This window comes from Crocuta crocuta, unplaced genomic scaffold (assembly GCF_008692635.1).
Source record: "Crocuta crocuta isolate KB4526 unplaced genomic scaffold, BGI_CrCroc_1.0 scaffold282, whole genome shotgun sequence".
Lineage (NCBI taxonomy): Eukaryota > Metazoa > Chordata > Mammalia > Carnivora > Hyaenidae > Crocuta > Crocuta crocuta.
The window spans coordinates 6,304,107-6,317,132 of record NW_027529174.1 but is presented as its reverse complement, the minus strand read 5'-3'; the positions used below and the strand labels follow the sequence as shown (position 1 = coordinate 6,317,132).

At 41.0% G+C, this 13,026-nt stretch overlaps 1 protein-coding gene and 1 pseudogene across 3 annotated transcripts in view; both read right to left on the bottom strand.

Annotated features, from left to right (window-relative positions):
* The window catches only part of FRYL (FRY like transcription coactivator), a 268,402-nt gene that overhangs the window by 9,148 nt on the left and 246,228 nt on the right, over window positions 1-13,026 (bottom strand). For all 3 annotated transcript variants that reach the window (XM_077757811.1, XM_077757813.1, XM_077757812.1), the window contains exons 56-59: window positions 7,145-7,392; window positions 4,783-4,990; window positions 2,743-2,892; window positions 1,609-1,707 (exon numbers count right to left, since the gene is read on the bottom strand). In XM_077757811.1, the coding sequence (XP_077613937.1) occupies window positions 1,609-1,707; window positions 2,743-2,892; window positions 4,783-4,990; window positions 7,145-7,392 (705 nt within the window). The remainder of the gene's footprint in view (window positions 1-1,608; window positions 1,708-2,742; window positions 2,893-4,782; window positions 4,991-7,144; window positions 7,393-13,026) is intronic.
* On the bottom strand, window positions 870-984 carry LOC144226422 (U6 spliceosomal RNA; annotated as a pseudogene).

Sequence of the window (13,026 nt, the reverse complement as noted above, 5' to 3'; positions counted from 1 at the left end):
TTAAAATAAGCTGTTTGTATTTTCATATAAATTGTAGAGTTAGCCTGTCAATTTCCATTGGTAGACAGTTTGAGATTTTTTAAAATGTTTTTTAAATTTATTTCTGAGAAAGAGATTGAGAATGAGAGAGAGAGCGAGAGAGAGAGAGAGCAAGCATGAGCAGGGGAGGGGGAGAGAGAGAGAGGGAGACACAGAATCTGAAACAGGCTCCAGGCTCTGAGCTAGCTGTCAGCACAGAGCCTGATGCCCTTAACTTTTTAATTAAAACAATTTTTAAATTAGTTTCAGATGGAGAATTTAGTGATTTATGACTTATATACAGCAACCAGTGCTTATCACAAAGTGCCCTCCATAATATCCATCACCCATTTAGCCCTCCCCCCCACCTCCCTACCAGCAGCCATCAGTGTGTTCTCTATCATTAAGAGTCTGTTTCATGGTTTGGGGCGCCTGGGTGGCTTAGTCGGTTAAGCGTCTGACTTTCGCTTAGGTCATGATCTCGCGGTTCGTGGGTTCGAGCCCCGCGTCGGGCTCTGTGCTGACTGCCAGCTCAGAGCCTGGAGCCTGTTTCAGAGTCTGTGATTCCCTCTCTCTCTGACCCTCCCCTGCTCACGCTGTCTCTCTCTCTGTCTCCTAGAAATAAATAAAACATTAAAAAAAAAAATTAAAAAAAAAAAAAAGTCTGTTTCATGGTTTGCTTGTTTTGACCCCCAATGTTCATTTGTTTTGTTTCTCAAATTCCACATATGAATGAAATCATACCGTATTTGTCTTTCTCTGACGGACTCAGTTTACTTAGCCTAATACGCTAGCTCACGTCACTGCAGGAGGCAAGATTTCATTCTTTTTTATGACCAAATAATATTCCAAAGGCCATGGACCGCTTCATGAATTTGCACCACCTCCTGGTACAGGGGTCGTGCTAATCCTGTGAATCCTCTCTGGATGGTTTCAATTTAGTATACGCGCTGCCGCAGTGAGCACTGCATGTGATGTTTAATACTAATTAATGGAAGATCCATCTATTCTAGGAAAAAAAAATGTCCACTATATACAGTCTATGTGAAAAAGAGAAAAACTTTTAAAGTTCTTCTCCCCCTGCTAATTGGAAACATTTACTCTGAGCGAACAACTGCTCTGGGTCTACAGGGCCCGACAGGAGCTGAAGAAGCATTTCTTCACAGGTAGTATCTAGAATCTACTACATGCTTACTTCTCCCTTTGCTCAGCGTCCACAGCGCTGAGCAAAAAAGACCCCAGCTTTGTCACGGGTTACACATTTTCTAGATCACGATACCGTAACGTATTCTCAGAAGTACAGCTCTTCTTCCCGCACTTGCAGTGTTGACAGCAGCTATGTGGTCTCCACACAGAGTTTTTTTTAAACCGTGGTAGTTTTCCATTGTGTTCTTAGGTTCTTAGAGGGCTGATTTCTAAAAGCTAAAGATAGGAGCTCACTGGACAGAGAGTTCTAGAGGCCCCGTAAATCTCAGTAAATCCCCAAGGCAAGTGCCGAGAGGACCTCTTCCATCTTGGCTATTCAGCTGCCAAGTTCACGTTCCTGGTGTCAAAAGCAAACCCGTTTTCACATGGTGAAAAGAGACTGACCTGCTCAGCTGCCTCTCTTTTGGCGTTGTATGTGTCCAGGTGCTCCTGCAGCTCCAAGACACTGAACTTGAGTGTTTCCAGCAAACCGCAGGACGTCAGCTGTCAAATCAGAAACATGGCTCCAGGTGATCATTTTTTTAAAAAATTTTTCAATGTTTTATTTTATTTTTGAGAGAGAGAGAGAGAGACAGAGTGCAAGCAGGGGAGGGTCAGGCAGAGAGGGAGACACAGAATCTGAAGCAGGCTCCAGGCTCCAAGCTGTCAGCACGGAGCCTGACACAGGGCTCGAACCCACGAACTGTGAGATCATGACCTGAGCTGAGGTTGATCGCTTAAGTGACTGAGCCACCCAGGTGCTCCCAAGTTATCATTTCTGATCACAGACATGAGACTGACAACTTGTGGGTCATGGAATTTCTGTTGGTTGGTTGCTGGCTCAACTTCGTGCCAGGGCCCCTCCCCTCACTCTGTCCCACACTGAGGGCTGACCTCTCACTGAAACAGAGCGGGAATGCAGCGGGCTTTCGGGGGCCGCCACCCAGGATGCCCACACCTTCAAATGCTTTCAAAAACTGCTTCAGGTGAGCAACGGCATGTCAGACTGGTATATACCTGAAAGGTAAACTCCTGAAGCTTCTTAAACCTTAATTCTCTAAAGATCTTAATACATAATCTCTGAGTGGGTTTGAAAACGAAATGGGAATACCAAGGACCCCTGGTTTCTTCATGGGGGAAGGTCTAGCCCTCTCCGACCACGGTTAGTCAAGAATTGGGGGGGAAAGTACCAATCTCTAGAGCATGATTTTCTAGCTTCCCATCTAAGATCCCGAAGGGTGAGGACAGAGAAGGGTCAGAATCAGAGTCATAAGTCACTGCATATAATACACTGCAATTATATTTTGCTGGGTGTTTATAGTCACAATGAAAATATAAACCTTTACATCTCATTCTTTATTTAGGCTCAGGTCTCTCACGGTTTGGGAGACTGAGCCCTGTATTGGGCTCTGTGCTGACAGCATGGGGGCTGCTTGGGATTCTCTCTCCCCCACCCTCTCTCTCTCTCTGCCCCTCCCCCCGCTCACAGATGCACACTTTCTATCAAAATAAAGAAGCAAACTTAAAAAGAAACCTTACTGTTTCAGCGTCCACAAAGACTGTCGGGCATTCTGAACACGTCACCATCACTTCCAGTGAACTTTTAAATTTGGTACCAATGCGTTGCAGACTCTGACCAAGAAAGCTGACTGCCTCATTAGTTATGTCTCCAAACTTTCTTTGAATTGTCTATGGAGAAAAAGCATAAAAAAATTTAGTTTTTCTTAAGAAGGCCTTTTTCATCTTTAAGAAGCATCATTTGTAATTAAGGCAAACTTTTATTTTAAAATCATTATTGTAGGGGTGCCTGGGTGGCTTAGTCGGTTAAGGTCATGATCTCCTGGTTCCTGTTTCAGTCTGTGACTCCCTCTCTCTCTGACCCTCCCCTGCTCACGCTGTCTCTCTCTCTCTCCTAGAAATAAATAAAAAAAAATAAAAAATAAAAAAATAAAAATAAAATCATTATTGTAGTGGGATGCCTGGGTGACTCAGCTGGTTAGGTGTCCAACTCTTGGTCTCGTGGTTCATGAATGTGAGCCCTGTGTCAGGCTCTACGCTGACAGTGAGGAGCCTGCTTGGGATTCTCTGTCTCTCTCTCTGCCCCTCCTCTGCTCCTGCTCTCTCTCCCCCTCTCTCTCTCTCTCAAAAGAAATAAATAAAATCATTACTGTAGTGATATACAGCATTCTAATAAGTGGTCCATAAATTCATGTTTTTAGGCTTTTCTCTGGAAATGTTAATGCCACCAAATGATCAAAGATTTATAAAACTGCACTACTGAGAAAAAGAAACTAATGATACATGCCGTTCATCTCCCCATTTCTGAGATTTCTTTCATTAGGAGAGACAGAAGGAAAACATGCTGCACATCACGGGAAATAAAGTCCTTACATGGCTGAAGAAGTAGTTCTTCTAAAGCTCTACCTGAAAAACTTTCAGTAAATGTGGTTTACTGCCCTGGGCTATGAGCTGCTATCTGATTTAATTAAAGTCACACAAATGCATTCGGGGTAATATCTTCTCAAAACTCAAGAATACTCATGAACATAAAATAATCAGATCATGCCTTACCCACAATGAGCACTCAGTGAATGAGACTATATTATCAATGGCGTAGTTATAGGAATAGTTAACGTGTACCTATGTGTGCTTGTGTAGCACTGTTAGGTGGCGTTATGATTCAATAATAATAATAAAAGCATAAGCTGCAATCTCAGGCATCAGGAAACAGAATATCTTTGGAAAGAAAAAAAACACTAAATAGGAAACCAAGAAGCAGAATAAAAGTTGAGAATAAAATAAACGCTCCAGCTAATGAGCGTTCTTAAAGAACTTCCAGGACGGAGAGACTGGCGGTTCCCGTAGTTGAGAAAGCTTCGGTGAGACTATGTCCTTGGCTGGGTCTTCCAAGATGGGCAGCATTTGCTCAGGTGAAGAGGAAGAGCGGGACACAGCTCAGAGGATAATGACTTAAGTGGTATTTCTTTGTGCCTTAGCTTCCCCAGCTACAGAAGGCAACAAATACACCTACATTTCATAGGTCTGTTACAAGAATTAAATGATGTAAGGCATCTAGCACAATGCCTAGCATGTACTGGGCACTGAAATGTTAGCTCATATTATTATTTTTACAGATACAAGCAACCTTAGCTAAAATTTTTAAGGTGTGTCGAGCCACAATAATAAAAGTGTTACTTTAGTACTTAATTATAAACTTTTATGATACTGAATGCTCTTTGAAGGCAGGGACTATGCTTTTGATATCAACCCTACTGCAGAGAATTCATCAGATGTTGCTTTCAAGTTTTGCTTTCATTGCCTGAAGGGAGGTATCTGTACTAGTCATTGTATAAATTACCAGCAGTTACTACAGTGTCACAATATAAATTTAAATAATAACGCTATCTTTGGGGCAAAAAATTTTTTTAAAGGAAAATCAGTGGGAATATGAAAACCTGAGACACTAAAAAAAATAAAAACAGAAAACAGAATGTATGAGATACAGACTTTAGGTGAAAAAACTAAAACTTTATCAGGTGACTGTGAATAGAAATTCAGAAAACCTTAAACCTCACGGACCTGAAACAGCCTGGAAAACACATGGAAAGTAAACACTGCACAGGACCCATCTGTGTCAGACAGCATCTGGTTGACATGGCAACGCCAGGCTTCCTCTTCGTCCTCATAGGCGACTGGCTGAAAGGCAGCTATTATGGCGGAAAGAAACGGTGAGGGTAGAGGGGATGTCTGTGCTTCTGGAAAGCCGTCTTGCTCGTCTTCATCCTGACTGTTAATACAAACATCACAGTAATCATGATACAGTCGTGAAATAGTTTCAGTCACCCAACATAGACTATTTTTATTATGCATTGACTTAAAAAATGCACAACAACCTAAACTTGATAAGAGAGTACAAATAAGCAGAACTCTGTGTTCTTTCTCTGTAGCATCTCTGGAATTAAGAAATTTAATTTCATGTCACCACCTTAAAACAAGCCAAGTCCTATAATAGGCCAGTGGTATGGATTAATTTCAGTAACTTCTGTGAACGCTTCAGATTAGAATGCTTTTATTTTAGGGGCGCCCGGGTGGCTCAGTCAAGTATCTGACTCTTGATCCGGGCTCACTCAGATCATGATCTCCCGGTTCGTGGGTTCGGGCTCTGCATTGGCGGTCGGTGTATCAGGAATAGATTGGACTCAAAATAAGATCTGGCCATTTCTTCTGAGGAACTTATAATCTGAACAAGTCAAATAATACCAATAAAAATGGAACAATGAAAAGAGATGACGATATACTTGGGATGGACAGTCTATAAAGAAATGTGTACCTCTGGGTCTTGAAGATGAAGAGGTATTCGAGTCAGACACTCCATAAAGAAAAGTGTTACACAGGGTCTTAGAGTTGAGAGTGTTTCCCATTGCAAAGTAGCTCCGTAAGGCTTTACAGAATTTACTGAGCAGAGATGGGCAAAAGATCAAAATAAAGTGGCCATCTGAAGTGAAAACTTAAGCTATACTTCAAAACAGTGTATTTTTGCAATGTCACCGTGGTGACTGACTTTAACAAAATGTGTCTTGCAAGCTGAGGCAGTCATCCCTCGATATCGAGTCGGGATGCACTACTCTGTTTCAGCTTCAGTACGTGGCCAAGGTCAGTTACTTGGCTTCAGCCTTTTAGAAAGCCCAATAGTTGTGTATCTGCCTCCACGTCATTTCTGGCACCACTGGACTTGTGCGTGATGGACGAATGAGTGATTGTACAGCCATCCAAATCGGTAAGATGAATGAGGTGTGTCACCAACACTGTTAACATCTGAATGTATACTTTCAAATACGGGGAAATATTCTAGATATACTGAGAGTGAAAATCTCCTTCTCTGTTGTAGATGTTACAACTCCATTATCACTTGAGGGGGTGCCTGACTGGCTCAGTCAGGGGAGCACACAACTCTTGACCCCGGGGTGAGGAGTTCAAGCCCCACACTGGATGGGGAGCCTCCTTAAGAAAAAAACAAAACCTCTCTTATCACTTGAACTACAAATGAATGCTTTTATTGCAAGAGTAAAACTCTGAAATATTTGATAATTACTAAATATTAATTTCTATATAAAAATAATTATCAAAGAGCCTGAAAGAATTGAATGGGAAGTTAGATGCACTGATAGAGAGTGCATTAAACTAGGTACCTTTATAAAGAACAATATTTTGAGCAACATGTATTTTAACATTTAAATATAGAAGAAAAACAGATTTATATCATAATTCTAATCATTATAGAACTCTTTGGTTTACACGTTCCGTAATAGCCACCAAGATTTCTTTTAAGAACCATCTGGAATAATTGATGATTCCATTTTGTGAGCCCATGAGTGAAGAAAACCCCCTTTGGGAATTCTTGAGACTGTGTGATGATACATTTCGAATACACGGAACACGAACATTTAAAAGGAGCAATCTAACATCTGAAGGTACTAAGAAGCTGTCACTTCTGCCCATTATGTAGATCCAGCTTTACAAGCCTGACCGCTGATAAGGAAAATGTAAAGTAATGTTTTGCATATATTTCCAATTTAGTATAGCATTACAGAAGTCGTCCTATGGTACAGATACTTGGCTCTGGCCATGGCCCCAATATTAACTTAACAACTGGCCAGCTGGCATTTTGCCACAATAGGTATTGGGTCCGCACCTAAATGCACCATATTGCTTGTTCCCTGTGCTCTAAGAATTATCCACTTGTTTTTCTTTAAGTGAACTGAAGGTCAATAACAAAAAATAAACCTGTCACCGTCACTTCATCTTTTAAAATGAAGGCACCAGGATTATTGGCTAAGACCCAGAAATGGAAGTAAGCAAGCTGGAGTAGAGGGCCCCATTTGGGAGGGGCTGAGAGAGCAAACACCACCTCATTCTCGTGCTTGTGTTACCATCTTCTCACCTAGACAGTCCAGAGAAATCGGCCTCTTCTTCTTCGCATCTTTCGTCGAGTTCTTTCAGAGCTAAGGTGACATCATCTTCGCAGATGGACTCAGGATAGCTTTCAGGGGCCAGGGGCTCTGGCATGTCAGTGTCTTCCAAGTCAAGAATCCCTTGACACACAAGAGAATCCTGCTGTTCTTGAATTATATAGGACCCTTCATCTTCAAACGTCATAACCTGGTCCTCCTTTAATACTGGACCTGTATCCTGTAAAACAATCACATTTTCAAATCAAGTTTAAAAACATTTTTGAAAAAAGAATTTTTATCGACACAGAATAAGTGACTATTGCCATCAATATACACTTCTTTGTATTACGTAGTATTCATTTACACAGGTTAATTTTTTGGAGTTTTTGGACTCAGATTATATAAAACAGTTTTAAAAAATAGTCTCAGCTTCAAAAAAAAAAATTGAAATTAAATATCACCTGTTGCCACACAGAAACATCAAGGAGATCACTTTTCTCTTAACAGGATTTAGGTGTTTACTTAGAAATATATTCTTTGGTAAAATGTCTTCTCATACACATTCTCATTCTATGTAAATAGAACTTTATATGGTTACTATAAATTCTCTCTTATTTGAAATGTAATTTCTTTCATTGAGTGAACTCTGGACAGACGGTGCGGGGAGCAGAGAGGTAATTCAGAATGGTTTATACCCCCTAGTCCTGTGGGGCTGTCCATGAATTAGGAACAGGTGCTAATCAGTCAGGAGGATGCTGAACCGAAACGAGAGCAACTTTACTGGTTTCTAAATCAGCTGAATTTTTGTGATGGGAGAGTTGTTTTCCAGTAATAGGACCACAGTACCTTACTTCCGGGTCGAGTCCCAACAATGCTTCATCACAGAGTTAGATTTCAGAAAACACCAGGAAATTTTAGACTGCTGTACTTTGAAAATTAAATGAATTACATGCTCATTCATCATTAAGAAGGAGAGCACTCGCCTCACGCTAGGCAAATGACAATACACTTGTATGTTGGACACCAGTGGTTTTCCCTTCCTACTGATGCGAACATTACTGAAACAATGTTGCTGTATGCCCTGCATGGAACAGAGGCCCAACAGACACTGGCTAAATAAATGAACTATCACTTCTGAAAAAGAAAAACACTTCTAAGGTGTATACCATGATGGTGTACTGCCACTAATTTTAAGGTGCATGGATATTAGTTTAATCAGTTTGGAAATAAGCACTGATGGTCTTCAATCATCAGTTCGTAGGAATAAAGGTCAGCTCCTTCCTATGCATGGTCCTAAGTTACTATTTAGTTGTGTGGTAGTTTCTTTTCTTCATAGGTCAAAGTAGAATTTTTCTTCCAAACTACAAAAAGTAAGCAAAAGAGCACCTGATCTTAGATTAGTTTGGGCCTTAGTCTATACACCTGTAAAATTCATCTGTAACATAGAACAAATGAAGAATTTTGACCAGATTCTGGGCTGGGTGCTCTGGGATAAATTAGTAGCTACCTACTACAGTTAATTTACAATCTCATAATGGGGTTAGGCTAAGATGTGAATAACGGTAACATAGAGTCTATTAAGTGTAAGGTAAATGTTATGTGCACTATACAAAGGACTGCTGTTCCTCAAAGGAGGGAAAGGTCACATCTGCTTGAGGTAATGGAGCCCAGTCTCCATATGGTTGGTGGGCTTTGACAAAGACGGGTCAGCGATGGTGTCACAGACTGAATGTTTTTATCCCTTCAAAATTCATACGTTGAAACCCCAACCCCCAGTGTGGCGGTGTCAGGAGATGGGGCCTTTGGGCAGTGATTAGGTCACAGAGGGGCCTCATGCATGGGATGAGTGCCTTTACAAGAGAGACGGCAGGAGGAGAGGCCTCACCACACGACAAATCAGCTGGCACCCTGATCTGGGACTCCCTGGCCTCTGGAAATGAGAAGCGGATTTCGATTGTCGCGAAGCCTCCCAGCTTCTGGTATTTTGTTATAGCAGCCCAAGCTGACCAAGATGACATTTCAGGGAAAAGGACTTAGAGACAGGAAAGACAGAGAAATGTGGCAGGAAAACACAAAATGTATCAAAGAGAAAACTGGCCTGGAGTTAGTCAAGCAGAGAAGGCAGCAAACTCTGAGTCTGCTCAGAAGAGCACTTTTTAAATAATACAGTACAGTCCTTCCTTAATCATTCCAAAAGCTTATACTCAATACAGATGTTTGCATCTGAAGGTTTTAAAAAAGAATTGGGCATTAAAGTGGTAAACTACCTTTGGAATGGTAGTTTATGTGATAGTGTTAGAGACATTTCTATACCTAGAATTTTATTAGCAGTTACTTTTCCTTCTACATCAACTTGGATATACCGTGTCGAAATAACCAACCACACTTCTTAGTTTAATGCCCTCGCTTCTCATTAGTTTATACCTGTATTTGGCTGTCATGTTACTGAATAATTATTGTAAAATAGATGCTTTACCTGTAATTATTAACATATACTACACGCTGACATTTTCTAATAGCACCTATATTTCACGAAGAGAATGCTTTTGGGCTAATGAAATGGATTCCACTGTTATGTGTACATTATGAGAATCAAATTTTCTTGAGCTTTATCTTATTACACAGGGATGTGTGTGTGCGCACATAACACACACACACACACACAATTACATTCAAAGATTCATTTCCTACAAGGAATAATTTCTGTCGTCCATGAACTGATACCTAAACTATCATAAATACTAGAAGAAACTCCTCTGTGAAGATTTCTCTAATACATACAAGTGAAGAACATAATCCCTTAACAGCTCAGAGTGTAATCTGTACACATTACAGAGAAGAAAGGAGCAAACTGAGCTCTGAAGTTTCTGTCATGACATGAAACCCATCAGCCTGCTCTGTTTTATCTTCCGGATATCAACATCATTGAAAGGGAAAAAACCCTCAAACAACTCTAGGAATGGATTCTCCTTTTAATTCAGAAAGTATTTCACCATTGAAATTAATTTTTCATCTTAAGAAGTTGCTTGAGGGGCGCCTGGGTGGCTTAGTTGGTTAAGCGTCCGACTTTCGCTTAGGTCATGATCTCGCGGTTCGTGGGTTCGAGCCCTGCGTCGGGCTCTGTGCTGACTGCCAGCTCAGAGACTGGAGACTGTTTCAGTCTGTGACTCCCTCTCTCTCTGACCCTCCCCTGCTCACGCTGTCTCTCCCTCTCTGTCTCCTAGAAATAAATAAAACATTAAAAAAAAAAAAAGTTGCTTGAAAAAAACAGAATTATGGTTTTATTTCATTACCTCGGTGTTTTTTCATGCTTTTTTAAAAAGGGCAATTTGAGGTCATTTGACACTAGCTGGCATGCCAGGGAAAAAGAGGTTAGGCTCACACACCTCACAGAAACAGACTCGTACTGTTCTCCCTGGACAGCCATTCTTTTGGTGATCATTTTAGTCAACGGAACCGTTTTCGAACGCAATCCTATGGTTTATGACTATCTCCTTCATTCTCATTCACTTATGTCAAGGCTTACAGAGAAAATGAAACCCATGACTGGAAAAGGAAATAAACCTAGTAAAGTGAAGTGTTTTTCCTTTAGGAAAAAAAAATTATCATTAGGAACTTTACAGGGTCTTGGAAACAAGCCATCAAATACAGTCTTGTTGCATGAATGACTGTCCCATCTGAAATAGCAGAGTTTCCAATATATATGGAAATATATGAATTTCCAATTTATCTCCAGTAAATATGAATGATTTCTATCAGCAGTTGACTATGATTATAGCTATTTTAATAACCAAAAATAAAAGGCTTCCCATTTGTCAAGTAAACAGAATTACAGCACAACAACCATTAACCTCACTGCTTTTGTTAAGAAAGTATTTCTAGTATTGGCCATTTTCCATGGTTTCTAATGAGACCTTTTCACATGCTATGATCCAAACCAGACACGGTCGATAGGTTATTAACTAGGAATTAAGGCTCACTTAACAAGCCTGCCAGCAACCGAAAGGAATATAGGCTACTTAAGGCACACCTCTACATCGATCTAATCTCTCCTGGAAACATTTATCAGTTCATGAACTCTTCCTTCAGGCCCCCTCATCTTATCGAAGATTCTTGTGGTTTATCTCCCCTCAGCTTCCTCCCACCCACCTTCCACACCTCTGTCACAGAGACCTCACTAGAACCCAAACCAGACTGTACTCTCTCCTCATGACAGGCTTGCCTAGACTGCAGGCGTCATGGCAGGTACCAGAAGCTACTGTGCTTTTTCCACACTCACACATGAAAGTAATTTTAAAAAACAAACTCAGGGGTGCCTGGGTGGCTCAGTCGGTTAAGCGTCCGACATCAGCTCAGGTCATGATTTCGCAGTTTGTGGGTTTGAGCCCCATGTCGGGCTCTGTGCTGACAGCCAGCTCAGAGCCTAGAGCCTGTTTCGGATTCTGTGTCTCCCTTTCTCTCTTAGAAATAAATAAAACATTAAAAAAATATTTAAAAAAAACCCACACAAACTCAGTCAGATCATGTCTCTTCAGCTGCTGACTGGCCAGCTGGCTCTTCACACACACCATGGCCTTTTCACCTGCTGCTTCCTCAGCCTGGCATAGTTCCTTGTCACTGAGGCTTCACCTCAAATGACACTCTTTCTTCCTCACCAACTCCACACTTCTGTTAGATTTTTCTTACTGTGACTAATAGGCTGATCTGTTTCTGATGTGTTTATTTTGTCTTACCTGCTTATCATACTTTTACTAGAATTAAGCTCCATAAAGCCAGGAGGCTTTTCCACATAGTGCCATATGCCCAGTGCCTAGAATAGTGACCGGCATGCAGTCGGGGCTCCACGTGTATTGGTGAAGTCACCGAATGCTTGCATGACCTGTATTCTCATCTAGGCCTCTTGTTCAGTGCCTGTCACATAACAGGTATCTCTTTGACAGTGACAATTCATGACTTGTGATCATCCCGAGATAAAGTCTACGTCTTCCGTAAGGCACCTAGGACCCTTCTCATCTTAGACCCTACCCATCTCTCTTCCTTTTCCCATTTTATTCTCCAGAAGTACTCAATGTCCTGCGGTTACCTGAACGTACCATGTTACTTCATGTTGCCCTGTCTTTCCACATGGTGTCCTTCTGCCACAATGTCCCCATTGCCAAGAAGCCTGCCCTTTACCACCATCTCCCTGGTGTACAGCTGATCAGTCTTCCCTAAGTTTTCACAAAGCCCCAAACATGGCTGTTATTACATTTCTCATACTTTTTTTTTAAACCTTCTCTGTCTCCCTTAATAGACAATGCACTCTCTGAGAGTGGGGGGGGTCACCATGCCTTTTTCATTTTTCTAACACCTAACTCAAAGGTAGCATCTAAAAGGATCTCACTATTTGCTGAATTATCGAAACTTAAGTTATACTAAGCATACATTTAAAAAATGCCAAAAAGAAAGGGTGCCTGCGTGGCCCAGTTGGTTAAGCATCTGACTTTGGCTCAGGTCATGATCTCACGGTTTGTGGGTCTGAGCTGTTTCGGGGTCTATGCTAATGGCTCAGAGCTTGGAGCCTGCTTCAGATTCTATGTTTCCCTCTCTCTCTCTGTCCCTCCCCCACTCACACTCTGTCTCTCTCTTAAACATTTGAAAAAAATTTTTAAATGCCAAAAGCCTTCATTTCAAACTATGCTTACTGTTAAAAATGTAAAATACACTGTCAGCTTAATAAGAACATGGGAATTCAACCAAGATAATGAGATCTAGTAACTACATTAATTTGGTTAACATTGAAAAAAATGTAGTGTTTCCCAAATACTTACCAAAGCATAAAAGCACATATGACAGAACTATAGCAATTAACTATAGTTAAAAAAAAAAAAAA